The sequence below is a fragment of the Paramormyrops kingsleyae genome, chromosome 25 (assembly GCF_048594095.1).
Source record: "Paramormyrops kingsleyae isolate MSU_618 chromosome 25, PKINGS_0.4, whole genome shotgun sequence".
Taxonomy (NCBI): Eukaryota; Metazoa; Chordata; class Actinopteri; order Osteoglossiformes; family Mormyridae; genus Paramormyrops; species Paramormyrops kingsleyae.
In genome coordinates, this window is record NC_132821.1 from 27,232,026 (window position 1) to 27,256,676 (window position 24,651).

General features: G+C 43.1%; 1 protein-coding gene across 9 annotated transcripts in view; it reads left to right on the forward strand.

Moving 5' to 3' along the window:
• The first annotated feature begins 1,087 nt into the window (after positions 1–1,087).
• Positions 1,088–24,651, forward strand: part of LOC111837418 (prominin-1-A) — a 55,816-nt gene continuing 32,252 nt past the window's right edge. For 5 of the 9 annotated variants that reach the window (XM_072707159.1, XM_023799459.2, XM_072707161.1 and 2 more), the window contains exons 1-2: positions 1,089–1,656; positions 23,654–23,712. In XM_072707159.1, coding sequence (XP_072563260.1) covers positions 1,434–1,656; positions 23,654–23,712 — 282 coding nt within the window. In that variant the 5' untranslated portion in view covers positions 1,089–1,433. Of the gene's footprint in view, positions 1,657–23,653; positions 23,713–24,204; positions 24,232–24,651 lie in introns of all 9 variants that reach the window. The other 4 variants (XM_072707158.1, XM_072707164.1, XM_072707162.1 and 1 more) reach the window with 2 other exon arrangements.

Below are 24,651 nucleotides of genomic sequence, written 5' to 3' on the forward strand. Positions count from 1 at the left end.
AAATGAGGGGAAATCCAAAAATGTGTAGGGCTCCGGCCCCCCAGGACTGGAGTTTGACACCTCTGATCTGGGAGCCGGGAGGGAGCAAAAACACGGACCGTCTGCAGGTTCCAGAGGAAACACTGTACCCAGATGTTGTTACTGCTCTTGTCACCTCAGTACCCCCTCCTCCCTAAACATATTCCAGTTGCCCCAGTCCCCTTGCATGCTTTTACCCCCTGCCATGTTAGAATCGCACTGTAACATGATATCCGGTGACCAGTCAATGCATTCCCTGTGTTTGGGTCTTGTGGTTCTGTCTGAGTGACATGCTGCATTTCCAGGGCAATGACATATTGAACAATGAATAACTATGAGGTTCACGGTACTAAATAAACCAAACAAACAAAAATGGAAGTTTGATAGATTTTACCTCTGAGATGAGGTGCATGACATGTAAAACGAAGGTGAAAATGTAATTTGTAAGATATGCGACACTGGTGGGAAGGTATTCACAGGGTTGTCAACTCTCACACATCTGGCGTGACGCTCACGCAAGAAATCTTACGGCAAATGTATATTATTCCATTTTAAACCTAAAATGAGCTACATCAAAAGCACTGGGGTAGTTTGTAAACCCTACAGACTATTTACAAGGTAATAAAACTGTTATATACACGTAAATGTGTGCAGACTTGTCTGAAATTTAAAATCTCACGCCAGCCAGCTGAAGAAAGTTGGCATCCCTGGTGTTCATCAGCTTCAAACCACATGATACAGGAAAAATAAACTAACCTTCTCTTAACTTTACTGGTCGGATTGGTTTATATGGTAAGATTTAAATGCCAGTGAAATATTACCTTGCTGAGATGCTAAGTAAATTAGCTTGTGTACCCTGTTGATGTGACGGACATTGTGAGGCTGTTGTGCTTCCCACTTCAGGAATATCCAACCAGGTCCAGCTTGCTGAAGGTTCCACTTCACCACTGCAATCCATTCCTCTGCCACTGTGGCTCCCGCAGTGACTGCACTGCCAGGGGTAACACACATGCACGCACACACACAGAGACACACAGAGCGCCGTCGGCACACACTCCTGCGCACACGCACACACTCCCTCACTCACTCACGGAGGCTCGCATCCATTCAGCACTGGTGGAAAGCACTCTCAGAACGCGGGAGCAGAGAGGAGGGAGTGACGCTGTACATCTCCTGCTGGCAAGACATCGGTCCTGGGGGAGATGTTCCTCATCCCTTAGGAGCACAACTTAACTTTTCTGTCCATCGTTTTGGAATACTTTATTTGTTTTTCATTTTTTGTGCACTTAGAACCGACACAGATTCCAGTTGAATAGGATTTTTTTTTAACCTTCCTAAGACAGTCCTCTTCCCACTCTTTGCTGTTTTTGAAGCTGATTTTCGTCCTGCTCTGGTACACCTGTCTGCTGTTTGTCATGGTTGGGAAAGTGGGGATAGTCATTCTGCTCTGTCTGGGCTCAGCTTCCAGTGAGCTCCGGGCAGCTGATCAAGACTCACAGTCAGGAACTTTGGATTTTGGGTTCGTTCCCTCCGGAGTTTACGAAACACATGCCTATTATGAACCAGGACCCATAGGGATTCTCTTTCACATGGTCCACGCTTTCTTGTATGTGGTGCAACCCAACCCATTCCCCAGAGGTAAGCTTTGCTGTAGCTGTTGTTCCCAAAACTCTTTGACTGGCGCTGGCTGGAATGTATGGCTCCCCTAACTGGTCTTTCCGAAAAAAGTATGTCACGGTGTGCAATTAAAAGTGATCGCATGATGGAAGTTTACCGTTACTTTGTCAAAGTTACGGCGTCTACGACTAGTAGCTATATTGCAAATTCCAATAACAAAACAGAAGCGTCGATTGATTATAAAACAATATCTGGGAACAAGTTTTTAAGTTGCCTTCTGACTAATGATAACAGGTATGAGAATAAACAAACACAAAATTATAAACAGTGTCAAATACTGTAGTGCAAAGTCTCATGTTCAAAATAGCTCTGAAGTCGTTCTTTAAATATGTTGTCATGTCATAAGTTGCTGTTCTGAGTAGGCAGGCAGAGAGCCGTTGAGAAAAAGGCGGGCAGGTGTCCACTTGAAACAGCTTTAAGCCAGTGCCATTTTCATCACCTGCAACCAATTAGAGAATCCTGCGATTAGGTGTAGCCTGGCAAGTCACCTGTCTGATTGGCTAATCGTATAATCTGGGCTGCCATATGTCGTTTGCTTTTGTCACCAGCTTTGTGCTGCTCGTTTAAGCTCAGGTCACCGGCGGCTTGACTGTAAACCGACGGCGTGATTGGTGGTCAGTGTCGGTCGCCAACATCCTGTTAATCACCTCCAAATCTATTTCAGTTATTGATATTTGACTAACGTAATTGACCTTATTATTAATTTGTTTGCGCTCGGGTCCATTGTAGAAATCAAGTTACATATTAAATTTAAGGGTTTAATTCTTGTTTGAGTCCCTTAGTCCATGACGCCGTTAATGCCATCTCCTGTATCAGCTCTCAAACCAGTTAACAAATGCATCGCTTCCTGTCATGTGCCATCAAAGCCAATAGATCATCATTGTAATAAGTCTTGTTTTCATTTTATCTTTATTTATTGTTTAAGACAATACAACAGTTGTGCCCAAGAGGATTAGCGCCTACGATAGGTTTCACTGAGTCAGACACTCTACCCACTGTACTGTACCACCTACTGTCCTATTGTGTTTCCCTTTGTCTTTCCTGCTCTGTATGACACAGAAGTCGCAGTCAGCCTGTGACGTAACTCCTAAATAGTCTTTCAGTCGTCTAGCAATAAAATGGAATAATAAGTCACATCAAAGTGAACTCCAATAATCCCTTTGTGTGGGGCTGGTATTGCCACAAAGGCCCCTAAGTGTCCAAAACCATTTTAGGGCCTTAAGGCACACATTAGTGTCGTCGGTGATTTTTAGATGTGCCACCTGACCTGTATTCACAGGGGCATTAATATATCGCTTAGTCCGAGTTGTTTAATTTGCGGGAAGAAAACAGACTGTCCTTTTCGAGTGCTATTCAGAGAAGCAAGGGATGGTCCACTAGGTGTAAATGAATGGTGAAGAGGCATGCTACTTAGTACGCTGTGTGCTTCATGAAGTCCATTTTCACAGCACAATTACATATATGTATATATAATTATTTTTCTTCTTCTTCTTTTTTTCATTTAGAACTTCCTAGAGAATTTCCTCCCTTGCTACGCCTTAAAGGTATTGCGTTGTATGGGGCCCCTTGGATTGTACTGAAGTCAGCGGTCATAGGAATTAGGAATTTTAGCCAGGAAACTTGCTGTCAGGAAGCGTGCCAACGCGGTGTTACGTTTTCCTATGTGCTATCAATGTCTTATTTAAATGTTGGTGTGAATTGAATCTGGGCTTCCTGTCAAATGGTTGCTTTTCTCCCAGATGGCAGAAGAACAGATGTTGGGCAGCTGAGGAAAGAGAAAATGAACGTCATGCATATACGTTTGATTAGGACGTGCGCTCCGGAATGGAAACGGAAAATTCTCCATAAATGAAAGAAAGGCTTTTATTCTGAGAACAATATTTAGGACAGCTGTTAGATCTGGACTAGTATCTTCTGGCCAAGATGTAGAAGATGAGAGTAGGCTATCTTAGATGAATTTTAGTATAATATACTACACTATCCACTACATTAGTGGGTAAACTGGAAAACTGTGGGGTCTTACGTTTTTAAGTAAGAGTCTCTGCTAAGCAATAAGTAAATTAATAAATACACGTGTCAGCAGACGGTTTCGACCGAAGTGACTAAGGCAGCTTACAATGCAGGGTTTTGCCGGCGTGTGGCTCCGCGTATTTGCTGAAGCTTTTTAGATAGAGTGTTTTCCTCACAGCCAAATATCCGTCCGACAGTCTAAATGCGAAGAGCAACACATAATCTATCATATGATAAGCATGCGACATCAGTAGCTTCGTCGAATGCGCTCTTAATGTCTTTGAACAGATCGCCTGAGTCCCCCAAAGACCTTAACATAAATAATACAGCAAAACACACAAATCATGCAGAAAGTGTGCTGTATTTTGCATGTGGTCCTGTTAAATCTTATACAGAATACAGGAAATACAAGATCAGGGTGACTATTTTAATTCCAATAATTATTTCAGCAGTCAGTGAAAGGAATTAATCAGCGAGCGAAAAACAAAGCATTTCAGATTTTTCTTTTGTTGTTTTGTGTAGTATTTTTTATTTTTTTTCCCCATACTCGTGACATTTTCATTTTTAATACCCACTGCTTGCATGCAGTGTTTTACCTCAGGCATTTGTTAATGAAGATACATGCATAGGATTCCATGAAAAACATTGCGAGCCGCGCACTAATGTGTTAGGAATTAATCTTGCATGCAGCCTGGGCTATAAACCGCGACTGTGTTACAGTACTAGATTTATATAATTTATATGGAGCAGACAGACTGCTGTGCCTTGATACTGTATGTGAATTCCCATTAAATAAGCCATTGTGTGGTGCAGTTGGTGTTGAGGCTGCAGGATGAAAACAAATCCACGCGCAGCAATGGATACCTCTTGGCTTATAACTGTTCAAGCTGAGCGCACAGTGCAGAAAAGCTGGATTTCCATGAGTATGATATCAGTACTTAGAATTACTCCATTACTCGTTACTCAGTCTGTAGTGTAATTAGCCGGGTTAATTAAAAGCTATTCACTGATTTCGTTATGAAAGTAGGCGTCCTGGTTTTGGAGTTTTCGGACAGCCGTTACATTCCATTGTGGAATGGAGCGCGGCGCATTGTTAATTAAGATTTGCTATGGCAACAGAAGTCAGCAACCCGATTTCGATGCTACGGTGAATTTGGTTTTATATGTGACTGTGTGCGGCCACCTGCCAGTGTCTTCACAGAAAGAACATGTGTGACATGAGCCCTGCTCCCTAATGCCTCTGCTCCGCCTCGGCCTCTTCGGTAATCTGACACGGAAGAGGACAGATTAGCCCCCCTGCATAAATGAATGTCATTATTTGTGTGGAGGGAAAGTCATTTAGCACATAGCTGGGCCTGTGAAATTAGCCTCCCTGCCCGCCTCTGCTAAAATTACAGGAGTAGTTTAAGTAGAAATATGTTTTAAATTCTTTTAATTAAAACTGATTTGCTCACCACTACCTTGCAGGGTGCATTGAATTCCTGGCTTCCTAATCTCTGAGATTCTCTCTGCAATATTTTGAGTTCAGAAGATACACTATGTGGCCAAAATTGTGGAAACACATCCTACTTTTAGAGACTGCAGAAATTTATTCAACTGTTGCTCCAGTTGCATATTTTATTGTCGAATGTATGATTTTACAAATATCATACTTTGGACGATTAAATAAGTAAATAAGTAAAGTTCTGCGATCTCTAAAAGCTGACAGTGTTTCCACAGTTTTGGCCATGAGTGTGATGTGGACGGCATTGTGGTGCAGTGGGGAACACGTGGGATTTGGTGTGGCTTTTCTCTGGGTACTCTGATCTCCTCGTGCAATCCAAAAACATGCAATTAGGCTAACTGGCTTCTCAAAGTTACCCATAGTGCATGTTTGTGCTCTGTGATGGACTGAAATTCTATCAAAGGTGTCCTATGACTTGTTTCTTAGGCTTCCAGGGATAGACTCCGGATTTGTCGGTACACTATTACCTCACAGAAGTATAAAACACTGAATTTTCTGTATTTGATGAATGGTATGTAAATGAGTGCTGAGATTGAGGTAATTCGACCAGGTACAGGTAGTCTAGGATAAGAAGCAATTCAAGTGCAATAATTCATTTGTGTAATTAATGCTCATATACTTTGTGATTGGAAAAGGTAACCCATGCAATAATAGAGGCTGATGTAAAGTTTTAAATTGTCGTGGTGTAGTGTTCCTTGGGGGTTAAGGCTGAACCCACCCAGAGGATAGAGTTCTTATGCTCTCGGGAGGTGAATAGGGCAGACTAGACTTACTTACAGTATCCACATCCATCGTATTATTTAATAACGTAACTTGTGAAACCTTACAGCCGGATCCGGAGGTGCTCACATTCAATGCACGTTCTCAAGCAGATCCCTCTGTAACAAAATCAGCTCAGTCGTCACCTGTGAGGTTCTCTTCACATTCATTCAACCACAAAATAAAATAAACGGAAAATAACAAACGTTGTAGTTAGGCGTGTAAAGTCGTTTAAATGCCCGATGCAGTGTGTTCACATCCATTGGTTACTGTGTGTAAATACTTGTCAGGTCAGGTCCTTCATTTCTCAAAGACAACTTCCACGACAGCATGTAAGATTACCTCACTACTAGGGGGGGGGGGGGGTGGGCTGGTCACACAGAAGAACCAAATCACTGCCGAACCCTGAGACCTCTTTAAGAAGATAATCCCTTTGGCAGATAATTCTCTCTGAGGTAAGATCAGAATCCGATTTACGTACTGCTTAGAACTTTCTGGAAAACCAAAACGAGCGACAATAAACTGTCTTCTCGTTCTCCATTTACACACACTGTATATGCCACTTTTTTAAGTTGTATATTTCACTTGTGTTAATTATTGCCTTTCTTATTGTTTATGAGGCCTTTATTTATGAGAGGAATGAGTTAGCTGACTATAGGCAGCTGACTGGCACATGTACTGTAAATATGGATTGGAACTGTAAATAGGTGGCATCATAGAGAGCAGTGGCATCATAGAGACCCAGACAGTCCATGTTTTTGCTCCCTACTGGGAGGGGAGCAAAAATGTGGACTTTCTGCAGATCCCTGAGGTCCAGATTGGGAAACACTGGTACTGAGGACCCATGGTTGGGTGTGTTTTTTAGTTCCTGTCCAGCAGATCTAACACGGGCAGTAGGTCTGTCCACCGCCTTTACACCTTGCTATGCCTGGTTATGGCCAAAGCCTCACGGGACTTACGGGACTGAACGTGGTATAGAGATACGATTCTGGTTATTAAAGCCCGACTGTTAAGCCCTTCCTGATGGATCATTTTAGCTACATTATCTTTAAAAGGTTACTTGTAGTGCCGCAATTACAATTTAATTATTTGGGAACTCAAATCTATGTCACCCCCCCCCCACCCCATGCTGATTGGTTTGATTGTTTATTATAGCATAATTTTAAAACTTTATTCCCTTTGTAGGAATATATAAGATGTGCTCTAACTTGTTATTTTTTTTAAACCGGTGATTATCATCGTCACAGAGTCCTTTAGCGTTATTTATCTGACATATTAACAGTTGAACGATAGATGATATTTGCTTATAGCAAGACGTTATTAGAGTAGGCATGCTAAGGCCTTTCTCCTCATTTCACGAAACGAAAGTCGCCGACCTGCTGACCTGAATTTTAGGCTTCTTTTACTCAAAACGGTTTCACTTACTAGATATGGGTTAGATGACTGGGTACAGTGAACTGGATTCAGGGAAAGGTGAGAAAGTTTGAACTGCTGGTATATGCAACATTTCATACGTTGCTACTACTGAGCGCGCTGGATTATATTCATCAGGCTAAAGATGCCGATGAAAAATCCTCAGTCCAGCTTGTGTTTTATCCCTGCTTATCAGTTCTCCTGCCTCATAAATATCCTCGTTTATTTATTCCTCAGAAAACAGTGTTACGCAAAGACATCATCTGAAGTGTCTGAGAAGCACGAGGGCCCTCTGTGAAATGAGGGAGGCGCCCAGGCGTGTGGGCCGATAATGCATCTGTCCTACCGCTGCGTGGTCACCAAGAGTCATTCCGTCTGCATACAGCAATCGGCAAGGGAACGGGAATCTGTTGTTTGAGATGATGCAAAGCTGACTCATGGGAATGACGCTTTTCATTGCCAGAAGAGTGTGCGTCAGGCCTCCGCTCTAAGAATGGGATTTTACATGAATTATTTGTGTTTGATATTTGCTTAAAGCTACTGTCAGTATTAGAGGAGGGATATTAAAGCCTTTGTTCATATATTTTGAGGCAACAGCAACCACCTTGCTGAATATAATTGGAGGTTTCTGTTAGATCAAATAGTTTCTCTTACTAGGTTTTGGTTAGATATGTGAGATTAAAAGCTTCAACTCAGAACAGTGAGGAAGTCTAAACTAGTTTACACAACATTTGGACAGGAATACCCATCCATTTATCTTCTGTAATCTCACGACGTCACAGGAAGGACATGCAATCTCCTCACACCCAGAACTCTGCTGGGGGCTTCAACACCAGTCCCAGAGATGGGAGGCTACAGTGCAACCACTGCACCACCATAGAGAAGAATACATTTTCTGAAATACACGTTTGAGATTTCGGAGGTAGGCCTGCATGGAAAATGCAGAAGGAAGGCCTGCGGTTGTAAGAGATGCTCCCTAACTTGTTTTTAGTGCTGGCCTGACTGCTTCCATGTGCACGCTGAAGATTTCACATCCTAAAGGGACCATTCTCACCCTTCAGGACCACTGTCTGATGTCAGTCACCATTCTGGTCTTTGCTGCAGTTTTACTTGTGTCAGTGAACAGGCTCAGATCTTTGGCTACGTTGAACTTCATGAATTTAAAATTCCTGTAATTATGCAGTCCGGGCCTGCTTTCATTAATTAAAAAGTATAACTCTATTAACTCTAAAACCGTTGCTATTAGCCATGCAAAATATCATGTACTCATAGATCATCATTATCATCACACCACTCCTCTGCAGGGCAGAGCTGGCCTATATATTCAAGGCAGCAGACTTCAGCTGATTCTGATGGATCCACAGATCTACCCAAGCCAGCTGGGTGACATAACCTCTCCAGTGTGTTCTGAGTCTGCCCCAGGGCACAGATCCTTTATGAGACCCCCCGGGTCACTTCCGAGATCTTTGCTCGATCAGAAGGTGCAGCAGCCTTATCTCAAGGTCTCTCTGGATCTTCCAAACTCCCTACCTTGTCGCAGAGAGTGTGCCCAGCCACCACCCAGGAAGGCATCATTTTAGCTTCCGGTTACTCGATACCTTTGGTTAGTACCCACAGGATTTGGGAGGTAGATCGACTGAGAGAGCATGAGCCTCGAATGATGACTTAACTCATTTCACAACCACTGACCACCCCCCACCCCGTTATCAGCAGTCAACAGCCCATCCACCTGTCAAAGTCACGTTCCTGCTGGCACTCATGAAGAAGATCCAAGGATCTTTTACTCCCTCACTAGGCGCAGATTGTCCCCTGAAGGTCGCAATCCTGTCCCCAGTGCTGGGCATTTCAGGTCCAGAAGCTAGAAATCCAGACCGAGATTTTGTTTCCACCAACCAGTTGAACAATAAGAGTCAGTACTCAAGTACTCAACTGCTTGGTAGAAACAAAATCCTGGTCTGAGTTTGTAGCTTCTGGACCTGAAATGCCCAGCACTACCTATCTCCCAAAATCACTAGGGTTTAATCCGCCTGGGCCCTTTCCTCATTCTTGACACCCAAATGGCACTGCACCTGACCCTCACCTTTGACCTTGTCCACAAAATGGTTCCACATGGTCAGACTGGGTTACATGGGTGGTCTGGCCACTATGAGCCCACCAGCAGATGTCACCCCCCCAGTCCTGCCTCTCAGAATGGCTCCTGTAATCCTATTCTGGGTGTGTGACCTCTCCACAAAAAACTGCTCTCCGAGAGAGCCTTACCTTATGACAAAGATCTGTGGACCATTGAAACACACAAATCCCACCATCATGCAAAGGTCGTGATCCTGAGAAAGGCGACACTGATGAGTATTTTCTTTAATTCCTAAAGCAGTTGCTCTCTGAACCACAGTCACTAAGGATAAGAGTCTTATGTGTTACAACTGGGAAGAACAATGAACAACAGACTCTTTTTGCGTGGCAAAGCTTTATTTCAACAATTTTGCTTTTTCGCTGCATAAGACGTTTTTCACATACCGCAAGTGCATTGCGTGATCCACGCCGTTAGCTTGGATAGCTTAATTATTGCCACAGGAAGGATGAAAGGGTAAATATGGATGAAAAGGGGATGAAAATGTTTCATGGCTGCCTGCAGGTGAAATTGCCGGAGTAAATCAAGTGGCACTAACGAAGAGGACTTTATAATCTTAACCAGTGGAGTGTGAACAAGCATTTTTATGATGATGGAATTTTTTTGACATCTCATGTCTATTTTCTTCTGGTAAGTCCAGGGGTCTCTGATGTAAAATAATTTTAAAAAAGCTGAGCCTGCCCCCCCCCATCTGCTTCAATGGCCAAACACATCTGGTGCAGCAGGCCTGTGTTAGGATCCCCAGAGCATCACTCTGGGCACATTACTCAAAGTATTTAACTGGCATGTGGGATACAAACATAAGTTGACTTACTTTCATGGGTTTGTCTCCCCAAACTCTCTGTAATATCGGGGAACGCGTCCAGTTCTAGCTATTGAAAAGATCGGGGGCTAAGTCAAGTTTACCTGGGGTTTGGCTTTTTTTGTTTTTGATGGAGGATTGGTCATCGGGGCTAAAATACTCAGGGCTCTAGCCCTGAGTGATGGGACCTACCGACACCCTTGGTACTGGGTGAGGTGTTCCCCGTTTGCATAAATAAGCACTGTAAACATACACACTAGTGGCCAAAATTGTGGACGCACCTAGCATTTTTAAAAACCACCACGCAAATAATGTTCATAAACAGTCGAAGGATGTTAGAAATATCAAACATTGGGCGATTAAATAAGCAACCGGAGTGGACGGAATAAAGTTCTGCAATCTCTAAATATTGGAAATGTTTCCACGATCTTGGCCACTAGTGTAGATGCATCGAGGTGCAGAATAGCCGGGCCCTCGGCCAGCACTGTGATGCGATGTATATTCCGTAAGTTCAGCTGGCACATTTGTCTGGTGTCGACCACCAAAGTGCTCGGTTACCCTGAAACGGAGCTTTTTCTGTCATTTTTTTTTTTACATTTTTTCGTGAATGGAAAATATAGTAGGGATTCTTGGAATAACCCTTGGACTAGCCTTGTGGGAGGAATAAGGATTTTGTGGAGTTTTCCTCAAACTTCCTGAATTTATCCAAGAGAAGGAGTGTAAACTGAGATTACTTTAAGATGCTTCAGCTTCGCTTGACATCTGTGCTCGGTTGCGAAGGCACATTAATGAAGGTCCCTGGATGTGGTGCTGCTCACACTGTCAGGAATCTGGGTGCCCAGGGGCCCGCTCTGCCTTTCCAGGGGCCCGCTCTGCCTTTCCAGGGGCCCTAGCAAAGCCTTACTAGAGGGGTCGCTGTTACCTACAAAATTGATGATCATTCCACTTCCTCCGCAGCTGGGGATTACCGTATTTGGTGAGTCGAAAAAGATTTAATATTAATGAGTTCTCACATTCACCGACCAATTAAGGTAGCGCCTCTGTCATGGATATTAATGAGGGTTCCCTAACTACCCTGTAAAGCAACAATTTGCCTCCAGGGGAACAGTGAGCAGTGTGACATATAGGGATGTGCATATCATTTAATTTTTAAAGTGAACGTGTGCATGAGCCTTGCAAACGCTGTGTGATGACACCGAGTAGCTGCCGCACATTGAAAATTGGTGCCATTTTCTTACATTCTGTTACTCCACTGTAACTCGCAGCACTGGGTCATATGAGTTGCAGTGCTCAATGCCGGCCGGACGCCTGGACTAGGGCCCAAAAAAGGATGTGTGCAGGGTAACCCAGATGTATGGTAACCCTATCCACAGTGCAGGTGATTTCACAGCTCTTAGGGAACTGCCAGTTCTACCTATAGCTAAAGCCAACCCTGTTGGTGCCGTTTTTTTAAACCAGTTCAGTCAAAGACTCCTTACATATAGTATTGTCACATGACACAACATGTTACTTTGTTGTTAAAGAGCTTTTATCAATGGAACTTGTTCAGTATAATGAGGGGAATTGTTCTGGTGATTGATGGATACAGATAACATCTCCAATACCTATTACTAGGAAGGCTCTCAGTGCTGGAACGAGGATTCAAGGATTAGTGGGGAATACAGAAAAAAGGATGCAAGGATTAGTGGGGAATTCAGAAAAAAGGATGCAAGGATTGGTGGGGAATACAGAAAAAAGGATGCAAGGATTAGTGGGGAATACAGAAAAAAGGATGCAAGGATTAGTGGGGAATACAGAAAAAAGGATGCAAGGATTGGTGAGGAATTTAGAAAAAAGGATGCAAGGATTGGTGGGGAATATAGAAAAAAAAGATGCAAGGATTGGTGGGGAATATAGAAAAAAAGATGCAAGGATTGGTGGGGAATATAGAAAAAAGATGCAAGGATTGGTGGGGAATATAGAAAAAAAGATGCAAGGATTGGTAAGGAATTTAGAAAAAAGGATGCAAGGATTGGCGGGAAATATAGAAAAAAAGATGCAAGGATTGGTGAGGAATTTAGAAAAAAGGATGCAAGGATTGGTGGGGAATATAGAAAAAAAGATGCAAGGATTGGTGAGGAATTTAGAAAAAAGGATGCAAGGATTGGTGGGGAATATAGAAAAAAAGATGCAAGGATTGGTGGGGAATATAGAAAAAAGATGCAAGGATTGGTGGGGAATATAGAAAAAAAGATGCAAGGATTGGTGGGGAATATAGAGGGAAAAAGCAAGAATTTTAGATTGAGTTTTATTCGTGGAAGCACTAAGTGGGTTTAATTATAGTTATAAAGAATTTTATTGCTGTCATGGAGATGATTCTCAGATAGGCCTGCTGCCAGCTTCTGCATGCAGTTGAAAGGCAAGTGTCTGTGTGCCCGCGTGTGTAATAACGTGGATGAATTAAGAGGTAGTGTTACCTAATTGAAGTTTCTGTCTGGCTAACATATTAAGGCATTATTGCATTTCGCTCTGTTTACAAAGGACGCCTTTGAAGTGACACGGCTGCTGGTGTGATGTAACATTTTCCAGGTCAGGAGGTTTTAACTGAGCTGGGATTGTGGGGAGTTTTTTGGATGAAGGCCAGGTAATAATAAAACACACTTCGCTTTGGATCACTGCGATTTATCAGAGGAGCCGAAATAACTTCTAATGATCTTACATAATAAAAAAGCGTTTTACTAGGGTTGCAATTTGTTTGATGTATTTATTTATACATTCTGTGATTTGTTTTGTGTTAAAGGCTGGCTTTGTACAGTATTTCATAGTAATACATAACGGCTCAGTCACCAGTGTTAATTAATATTTAGTGTATACAGGCATTCGGCAGGTTAATGGCTCAACTTATTTAAAGGTTATCGGCTCAACTTACGGACAACTCATACTTACGAATGGACAGCCGTAATTTATATTATATTATACTAAAAATTCAAGAGAAATACCATGGTACATAACGAACGCACGCACTACTTTGTAAAGCTTGTGAAAACATCACGTGGCTTCAGTGGTTTGTCGACTCGAGGTACAGTACAGTATAGTACAGTATAGTACAGTATAGTACAGTATAGTAGGCTACAGTATAGTACAGTACCATTTGTAGTTACGTTTAGTATTACTGCATTATTATTATCATTATTATTTACTGTATTATTATTTTGTTCGATTTACCTACAAATTGGACTCTTATTCGTAACCCGGGGTCCTGCCTGTAGTAATATATTATTTTCTTTTCATAATTTATGAAACACTTCATTAAACACTTTTTTTTCCGTAGAGGCCTACACAGTCTTTGTGAATGCCTTTGTGCAGCTTGGCAAAGGCCATAATCATAATATATATCACAATATTCAGAGGTGCTCACAAAGTCCCCCCCCCCCACAATGCATATTATAATTACGGCCTTGGTCCCCCCCAGTGTTGACTGCATGGTTTTCTGCTGGGGCAGCATAGATGCGGTGAGGAACCATAGCAGATGCACTCTGACCCCAGCCATTCACCCCCAGGGCCGCTTCCTGGATCCCTCCCTTCCCCCGTCTGCCAGCTGACTGTCACTGGCTTGTCGCACTCATTGTAATTAGTATTGACACTCGTGTAATCGGATCTCAGAACCACAGACGTCAGGTTTGCATTTTTCCCACAGCATTTAAAGGCAAATTTAATATTTCATCGAAGACATCTGGTGGGGGGGGGGGGGGGGGGTGGATAGGGACATCCCACAGGTGTTTTTCGTTTGTTTTTTCATTCAGATCTTCTTTCTCCATGTGCTCCAGCTTTTCCCTGCAGTCCAGAAATGTATGCTTAGCCAAACTGGATTGGGATTTCTAAAAGTCATTGTATTTGAGGGTAAGTATAGCCTGTGATGGGCTGCCATGCCTTTCTGGGTGTTCCCAGGCCAATCTAATTATGTTTGAACATTTTTAGGGCCCCTGTCAATCAGTGGTCCTTGGAATCGTCCAAACTACCCCCATCCCCCCCCCCCCCCCCCCACCCCCACACCCCCTTATGGCACCCCTGTCCCTACTTCTCATCATTTACTTCCTGCCACCAAGTTCATTGCGGCCGATTTCCAGATAAGAGGTTGTGGAACATTCATGGTTGACCAGCTGGAAGTATCTTTTTCCTATAAGACTTGTGGTTAAAATGTTTCTTATCGGGAGATGAGGTGGGTGGCTGTTCATTTTGCAGTCTGGTGAATAAATACAGTGTGTGGCATTATGTGAAGGCAGCCGCACGCTCACACGCCTGCAGCTATGACTCATATCACTCCTCTCCGCTTGTTTAAATAGATGGCATGTCAACAGTGGGCTGCAGCCAAATGCTTTCTCGCTGGTTCTTCGATTACCCAGCATGCCACCCACTCCCGCCATACTGGGCAGATGATGGCTTTCATGCAGTCAAGCTGAACATCTGAGTGGAAAAGTCCTTAATAGATTTCGCTTGGGTTTCCGTCTTTTTGGCATTTCCAAAATGTTGCCCTCTCCGTTTTGGCATTGCGGAATTCCTTTCATTAAATTCCTCTTTCTTCTTTTGTGAGTCTCAGGCTGCTCTTATGATTGCTTGCTTTTTTTGTCTGATCTCTGATTGCTAGCATTCACATGTCATCTGTACTTTGGTAGTGGAAGTTTGCATGTTCTGTGGTCATTTTTTTTTTCCCAATCATTTAAATAAAAAATTCAGTGGTTATTATTTATGCCTGCCTGTGATATTAGGATTTTGATTGCCGAAGTTGACCATATTAGTTCATTCTATTATTATTATTATTATTATTATTATTATTATTATTATTATTATTATATTACAGGTACACTAGTAGGCAAAATTGTGGAAACACTTCCAATTTTTAGAGATTAAAGAACTTTATTCAACTGTTACTTATTTAATCATCCAATGTATTTGTAACATTCATTGATTGTTTTTAAACATTACCACCAATATTTGTGCAGTCATTTTTAAAGTCTAATACCAAAACTAGGTGCTTCCACAATTTTGCCCACAGTGTATATCCTCATATCACCTTTAAAGGCAACAGCCCCATATGTCCATGGGAGCCTGAAGCTTGGCTTGAGATCTGTGCTCGCTGCTGGATGCAGAGCTCACACGCCGTCTTGGATCTCGGAGATGTTTTTTGGATACCCAGGTTAAGGTTTGCTACGCTGGGCACTGTCCAGGACAAACCTACTTTTTATGATAATGGGTGTATGTTTATTTTTGTCTAGAGGTGTTTTCAAAGACTTCTTGGAAGCTCCTAATTCTGTTTTTTATTAGTATCAATATTAATGCGAAAGAAGAAAGCTTTTCAATGCGACGCACTTTTTTTTTGGTGGAATTCTACTAGAACTTGCCGTAGTGGAGGAGTGTGTTAAGCAGCCCGTCAACGTCAGAATAAATATGCATAGTTCTTTCCAGCCGTGGGAAAGCAAATCTATATCTGCAGCAGAGTGATTCCTCAACCAGAGTCTGTACTGATATTTGATGAGTGGTTTGTGGAATATACTGCAGTATACTATACTTATACTTCTAAGTACATTCATGAACAACAGGAACAAGGAGTATCTGATCTGTATCTAGCTCAAACAACTGACTGGCACTTAGTGGTTAATTAGTTACTAGGACTCTAAATTGGATGTAATGATTTATCAGTAATTGGTACATAGCGATGAATTAGTGTTGCTTTCCCAGCAACCTCTGACAGAGGACGGCTATTTATACCATGCTGTCCAGGTTTCTTGCTCCAAAACAAGTGTTCTGCAGTATGGTGATAGAGTGTGATGTTGGTGAGGTGATGTGCCTCCGGGGTACAGTATAGCGTGACAGTGTGGTAGGACGCAGCATTTCTCCAGCCCTAATGCTCCTCACCTCTGGTGATCGTTATTATTGTCTCTTTGCCAAAGCTGAGCAAAACAAAAATCCTTTATCTGTAAAAATATACACATATCCCTGGGAAAACAGGTCACATCTATATAAATGTTTTCGCTTTGGATTGTTTCTGAAGCCCTGGGATAAAAATTCTGGGTAACACTTTCTATGAATGTCACGGCAATAAGAATCTATGAACACATTCATAACACATTATAATGCATTCCTGAAGCATTATGAACATGGCTATAAATATTTATAAAAAAGACATAACACATTTTAGCCATGTTTATTATGCATTACAAATGCTTCATGAAGCTCTCATTTATTATAGATACATTCATATTACAGTACAATATACAGTCCTTGGTTCTTATACTGGCCATTATAATGCATTATGTAGGTATTCATAGTGCATTATATATGCTGTAATACTTCTGTAATTCTTTTACTGACCATTATAAGGCATTATAGATGACAGCTTCGTCACATCTTTCCCGCCATTTCCACCTGACCCTCCTGTCTCCTCCCTGGCGTGACCCTAAAAAGCCACACCTGTTACATGATTGTCTTGCCTCTCATTCTTAACCCTCGTGTTAACCGCTCCCAGCTGCCTCTTGTTAGCTCCCTCGTTAGTCTCATATATACGTGCTTCCCAGTCCTGTGTTCCCTAGTCCAGTCACTGATGTCGTATCTTCTTGTTGCCTGTGTCCTACCTTGTTTCAGTTCCCCCATTTTGATCCCTCACAATCCTGTTTACTTCCAGCCTTTATTCATTGAGTTCAATAAAATTGTTTCTCCACCACACCTGCCCCCAAGCCCTTCATCCCGTCGGTCGTGACAAGCTTCAAGTGTTACTAAATATTTTTAAAATTCTCTCTTTTCAGTCGAATGATTGAAATAGATGACTTGAAATCTTATGGTTAGATTTTGCACAAGTTGTCCCCACTTGAAAGCTGTTTGCTTTGCTGTTTTGAAGCTTGTCCTTCTGTGTGTTGCTGATCTCAGAAATGCTTAGGGCTCTGGTGACACACCGCCTTCACCAGAAAGCAGACTGGCAGTCTCACTGCCTGGCTCTATGATCCATCTATGATCGGCAATCTCCATCTAATCACTGCCACTACACAGAGCACGTAACCAGAGGGTGCTCATGAATATGCACCAAGATAATGGGACACAACGCAAGTGTCTTCACTTGGCTTGTCTTCCTTCGTACCTCTCAGAATAGCTGGGTTTTCAGCATTGCTGTGCTCAGCAACACTTGTGGAGGGGCTATGACACAACATGGCAGCTCAGCAGGTGGTAACGTTGCCTCACACCTCCAGGGTGGAATCCTGGTGTGTGTGTGTGTGTGTCTGTGTGTGTGTGCGCACGCGCATTTGTGCATGTGGGTCACATATAAATTACATTGTGGCAACCTGTGATAAAAACCTGTTACTTTGACTTTGTGGGGACCATTTTTTTCGGTCCAAACAAGGGGACATTCAATTTTATAAAAATCTGTGACTGCAATCGAAAACCTAGAAATGCCAAAAGTCTGTTTGATTACATACTGTTAAGGTTAAGATATAATTACAAACCTGTGTGTGTATGTGTGTGTGTGTGTGTGTGTGTGTGTAGCTTCTCACATGTTTTGTACTGTTTCTTGTCAGTTACTCCAGTTTCCTCCCACTGTACTAAAATATGTAATTAGGGGAACTATTGCCTCACAATTTCCCATAACTTGTGACATTGTGTGTGCATGGTGCATGTCCTGCAATATACTGGCGTCCCATCCAGGGCATCAAATGCTGCCTGGAATAGGCTTCTGGCTCCCTTTGACAGATGGACATAAAGATGAGTATTATTGGATGGATCTTACACAGTGCTTGGCGGACAATGCCGAGACTTACACGATGTCCACGGTCTTCCTCTCCTTCCCGGGTAATCTGACTGATGCAAACAACCGCAGTTGTGTAGAACCAATCTCACCAAACTGAGAATAAAGGCACATGAATCACTTATCTCCCCCAGCAATTAAAAAAATCCCTCCTCAGTCTACTATCTTTTTGGATCAGGTGTCGCCAGAACAATTATGATTAATTAAACTTTAATATGTGTTTGTTGGTTAATGTCAATGAAGTCTGCAACATTATTATTTTTTGTACAGAAATTAATCAATCAGGGCACAAGTGCAATAATACCTATTTTTTTTCAATATCTGTCTATTTACAGCATCTCCCTACTGCAATATTTACCCACCCACCTATTAATTACCATCCTTATAAGTATTTATTCTTATACACAAATTATTACATGTTACTGTGTAATGTCTATTTTTCTCTTTTTGTGTGGCTGTGTACTGTTCAGTCGGTAATCATAAACAATCTCCTCCAGCATAATAAAAGTGTTGTCATTCTGATTCTGATATTATTAATAGTAATATCTAGCATTATAATTGATTACCTATTTATTATATTGGCAAGGCTAATGTGAGAAGCCGAGGAAAAAGGATGTTTACACTTTCTACGTTAGACTCTCTGCATTGATGCATATACTCAAGCCGGGCAAATTCTTTGTAGTGAGATGGCAAGCGGCAGTTTGCCGGAGTAGCTGGTGACCAGTGGTTCCAGCATGGTAATTCCACCCACGGCGGGTTCGGAAAATCCATTCATCCCATTGTCACTTGTGACGGCTGTAAACCCGAGTTTCTGTCTCTGCCTGGATTTAAAAGCATCTCTAAGCAATCGATTTCAGGAGTGATGGAAAAACCATTGGCTGTAAACAGTCGAAATAGTACAGTAGTACGGACATGTCATTTTAATGTGAATGATTGTGGGGCACCTCTAGAGATTATGGGCCCCATGGATGCATATCATACTGGGACCCCAACCCAGACCAGACCAATCTAACTGTGTTCCAAATCGTCTTCACTTTCCCCCCATTTATGGTGCCCCCCACACAGACACCACACTAACCTGTCGGTGATATTTACACCTATGCTCACTGCAGGTATACTGTATCTAACCCCCTCTGCTCTCTCTATACCCCCCCCCCCCCCACCCCAGGTCTCTGCTGTTTCTCTCCCTTCAGGCGCCTCCTTCAGACCAGATTTACAGTTGCGTAATAGAGGCTTGAGTTGTTTACTGAGGGAGTGCCCCCCCCCCCCCCCTCACCAAGCACCAAGTGTCTTTATTGATGCAGCACTCTGTCTCAGTATGAGACAGCTGGGAGGGGGCAGAGAGTGATACACACAGCTAGGGGGAAAAAAACAAGAGACCAGAGCAAATTTCACTCATTTCTCAATTTATGTGTGTGCATCTGTGAATAATCCATTTTGTTTTGTAAACTCCAGCCTGGTTCTTCTCTGTTTCTCATTAATGAAGGACTTCTTCCTTGCCTGAATGAAGGACTTCTTCCTTGCCTCTAAGAGCTTAGCAGTGCACTTCACACTACTTAATGTTTCCCATTCCTTTTGAAGGTCGCCTGAGGTCATCCTCTGAGTCATGATGCACTGCTGGATAAGCTGACGGTCATCTCTGGCATTAGAAAGTCACTCCTGCCCTCTACCTGGCTGGTTTTAGGCCATTCCCAGTGCCTCCTGCTTCACCTTATTCTTATGTACTGCTGTCTTAGAAACTTTGAGCCTGGAAGCAGCCTGCCTCACAGTGTAGCCTCTGCCAGCAGAACCCGGATTAAACCAGGATTTAACAATGCAGATTTTTTTTAAATATAGAGTGGTCTCTTAATTTTTTCCAGAGCTGTATAGTACTGCCCCCCCCCCCCCCCCCCCCCCCCACACACACACACACACACACACACACACGCACAAACACACATTCTCTATTCATTCACTACTCGATGGCTACTGGGTGCGGCAAAAGATACTCATTTTAAAAAGATCAGAGATGAGTGGCCTGGTCATTTATAACATTAAATGCTTTACAAATTCATGCTAACATTATGCTTCAGCGGGTCGCCGGCCCGAGGTACAGTACAGTGCTACAGTATGTGTAGTTACTTTTAGTATTACTGTATAATTATTATGTACTGTGTTATTACTTTTCATACTTGCGGATTTCACTTAAAAACTGACTAAGGGAACAGACCTTGTTTGTAACCTGGGAACTGCCTGTATACATGCAAACACTCTTTGCTCTTGAGAAGTCGGTCCTCAGCTGATCGTCCACCCTGATGTTTTAGCTTGTTGCCCAGGATCAACTTGAATGCTTGGGATTAGCTGTATATCTTGAGATCTTTCTATGGTTGCAGTCCCTGCTCCCAATTCATTAAGTGTGGAAATAATACTAATAAAAATAACTGAGCACATTTGCTTTCATTGTGCCCGTCTTTCGTTATTCATCCATTCACCATACCTGCTTACCCTGTACGGCAGTGTTTCTCAATGCCTGCAGACAATCTATCTTTGCAATTTATCTGTCTTTGCTCCTACAAGGAGCTGGGAGGGAGCAAAAACATGGACCGTCTGAGGGTCGCTGAGGACTGGGTTGGGAAGCACTGCTGTACTGGGTGGTGGTGTTAGACTGGAGTGTATGCCAGGAAGTTCAGGGGACACTCTGAGCAGGATGGTCACACACACACACCGACGCAGCGGCAATTTAGAGATGACAGTTTGCCTCACCACATGTTTTTAAATTATGGGCAGGACCTGGAGTTGAAGTGGAAGAAACCAACAAAAGCACAGGGAGAAGTCCACACAGCACAGGGAGAACTCCACACAGCACAGGGAGAACTCCACACAGCACAGGGAGAACTCCACACAGCACAGGGAGAACTCCACACAGCATAAGGAGAAGTCCACACAGCACAGGGAGAACTCCACACAGCACAGGGAGAACTCCACACAGCATAGGGAGAACTCCACACAGTACAAGGAGAACTCCACACAGCACAGGGAGAACTCCACACAGCATAAGGAGAATTCCACACAGCACAGGGAGAACTCCACACAGTACAAGGAGAACTCCACACAGCACAGGGGGAACTCCACACAGCACAGGGAGAACGCCACACAGCACAGGGGGAACTCCACACAGCATAAGGAGAACTCCACACAGCACAGGGGGAACTCCACACAGCACAGGGAGAACTCCACACACATGGAGCAGGATTTGAATGCCCAACCTTGAAGGTGTAACCCAACAGCTGCCCCACCAGGTTCCGGACTCCCTGTAGCCTGAGGACCACGTGAGACTGTGAGATAACGGTGAAGATGCACAGGCCACACCTACCGGTGTCCCTGATAGGAATCCCCCTGGGGGATGGGTGAAAATCTCAGGGTAACCTTGTACCCACTTGAATCGAAAGGATCGAACAGATGGAGAATTAATGTCAGTAATGTTGTGGCGTGAGGGGGGCTTGGTCAGGTGGGGTGGCTGTGGAGCTTCTGTCACGGTCAAGCTTCCCCGGTCCAATCCCATTAGCATGAAAGCTCTTGGTTATGGTCATGTAATTGGTCATGTAATTGGTCATGTAATTCTTCGGTTTTGCCAGCCCCCCCCCCTCCCCTTACAAAAATGAACCATGGTTTTACTTTGATTAAATAACCATGGTTTACAATGGTTTGCCGTTTTTCATGGTTTTTTGGGTAACTATGGAAACCATGACTATGGACTTTGCTGGGTCCTTTTTAAAACCATAGTAGTACCATAGTTACCATGAAGTGCTATGGATACACCATGGTAGTACTATGAGTAGTACCAAAGTACCATGAGGTACCATAGTAAAACTATGGTTACTGCATAAAAGCATAGGAAACCATAGTGAATTTTCCTAAGGGCCATGCCACCCAGACCCAGCCTGCTAGCTGAGGTAACTCACTGGGGTAATAAAAAGCTTTAAGGGCATCTTTGTACGCAGCAAATCTCTCCTCAGTGTTGTGTTTAATTGGATTCCCTTCTTTCATTTAATGTGCGGTTACCTTTGATTTATGGGTAGGGCGTAGTTCACCTAAAAGGTAGATGGAGCATCATCCCAATAATCATCAATGGATAGAGGCGGATTCAATCCTGAACAAATTATCCAGGATCCATGTGAGTTTTTCAAAAACACACCAAACAATTGAAACTTCCTGCTTCCTGTTTGGCCATTTTGTCCAATCAAATTCCTCCACATTGAAACATGGAATATTAGACAAACTCATATATAAATCTTACATGTCAGATTCTAAATAATATTCATATTAAAATAAACAGTTAATTTAAATCAATAAATGTAACCAGACCTTTTGCTGCTCCCGTCTTCCTGCTGGTGTGAGTGGTCACTCTCTCCTACATTTGTGTTCCTGCTTGTGTCCCAATTTACTCCTTACTTTCTGTTGCTCACGCTGCATCTGAGAGCTGCTGTAGAAGCTGCGTCTATCAACTGCCAGCAGTTGGAGAACACTGCGTGGCGTCAGATTAAATCGCCACAGGACATGATGGGGGTTGGCAGGGGGGGTTTTAGCTTTTCCAACAGCAAGCTTGTGTCAAGTATGATGCGAGCCACTTAAAGTCTCGCAAGAAGTCAGCTATTGATTTAGACTTAACAACCAACTTTGCGGCAAACACAATCCATCAGTGGGTTGCTTGAAGAATCGGAATCCTTACCCGCGTAGATCTAATTTGGAAGCCATGGCCCATGTTTGTCCCTGCCCACTTCTCCTGCATGGAACACTTATGACATGCGCATTATCCTCGTCTGGCTTCTGCCATGGTTACCCGAAGGCTGACACATCCTCCCACAATGAACTGGAACAGAGCTGATATCTCAGCTGTCTGAGCAAGGGCCTGTATCACCAAGCTGGAGTTTTGGGTTAGCAAGACAACTTGTCGGATTTAAGATAGTCTGGTCTAAAAGTGAACGGAGATAAAGTCCATTTAAACCTGGGTACCTTAAATCCGACAAGTTATCCAGCTGACTAATAAATCTCGCTTCGGGATACAGGCTCAAGGTCTGGAAAAACTGTTTAGGGGGGGTCTCTGTTCCCCGGTTCTGTTGTACCTTTAATTGGGACTGCCAAGGGCATAGGTTTTGTTTCAACATTAGTAAGGACCAAATCAGCCTCGAACCCCCCAAGCCCCTAAACACACACGCTGCACCCATAACATTGGTAAGGAAATATCCCTACTGTCCAAATCCATATCTCCGCCCTTGTGGACTACACACTGGCTTGGCCGTATTAGACCGAATGCTGTTTGCAAACGATGGTTCAATAATCATGATTCTAAATCTGATATGAATTAGGCTTCCCAGTGACATCTTTATTGTCGTGAGGACTGAGCCATCCATCAAACCTTTCACAGCATAACTTCCCAGAGCCTGGTAATACGTTCACAATAAGGCGGCTTTAATCCGGCTACGTGTGCTTCAAGTGAATACTCAGGCTTGAATTTGTTCAAGGATTGACTTGGTTGTTTTTCTTACGCTCCAAACCACTGAGCTTGTTTCTTTTCTCCTTATGTCTTTTCAGATCTCATCACCAAACTAGCCAAAGAAAAGTATGGAACGCTACAAGCTCAGTATCAGAAGGTAATGTGACAGGTAGCACTAGGAGCTAAAGGAATGAACTGTCGCCCTAAATGGGCGCCATGGTTTTACTTAAGCCACTTTCGATTTTAAAGCCCATACATGAATCACCAAGATAATTAATTGAGACATTACACTTCTATTCTAAATGTCTTTTGTGACCACAAAGTATTTTTGTGTTATATGTTTTATAAGTAAAGAAATTAAGAATCTGACTATATTGTACATATATTGTATATATGTATTTGGAAGCACATTTTGGTTGCCTAAAAGAAATTGGCTGACCACATGTAAACTTGAAGTATTGATAAAGAGGAGCTTTGTCTTGGGGTTACTTGTTTACATCTTGGGGAATCACAGCTGCCTTGTTTTGTGCTGGTTCGCTTTCGACAATGACTCATTCACCCGTGATCATGCCTTTGTTTTCTGCATGCTGCTCCCGCCGCCGCCGCCGCCGCTTCGCGTGTGCGCTCTCCCTCCGCTCTGGCGCCTCAGCCCGAGAACGTTGTGCTGACGCTCCAGGTAACATCACTCACCCCCCCCCCCCCCCGAGCTGTCCAAGCACCTGCCCCAGCTTCGGCACATCTAGTAGTCGATCATCTGACCAACAAGCATGATGTAGGGTGGGTAGAGTGGTCATGGGAAGGAGATTTGAAGATCTGTGTAGAGAAATTGCATCCATTAAAATCAGTGTCCTCAGGGGCACCTACATTTTTGCTCCCTCCCAGTGCTCCTGTATCATGTATTCAGTGTTCTTGATTGTTTTGGTTTGCTCTTGATTGTTTTGGTTTGTTCTTGATCGTTTGGTTTGTCCTTGATTGTTTGGTTCAGGTACTGTATGCTAGGAGCTGGGAGGGAGCAAAAATGTGGACCGTTTGGGCGTTGCTGTGGACTGTTTTGAGAAACACTGAATTAAATAATCAAATTCTACTGTAACACCGA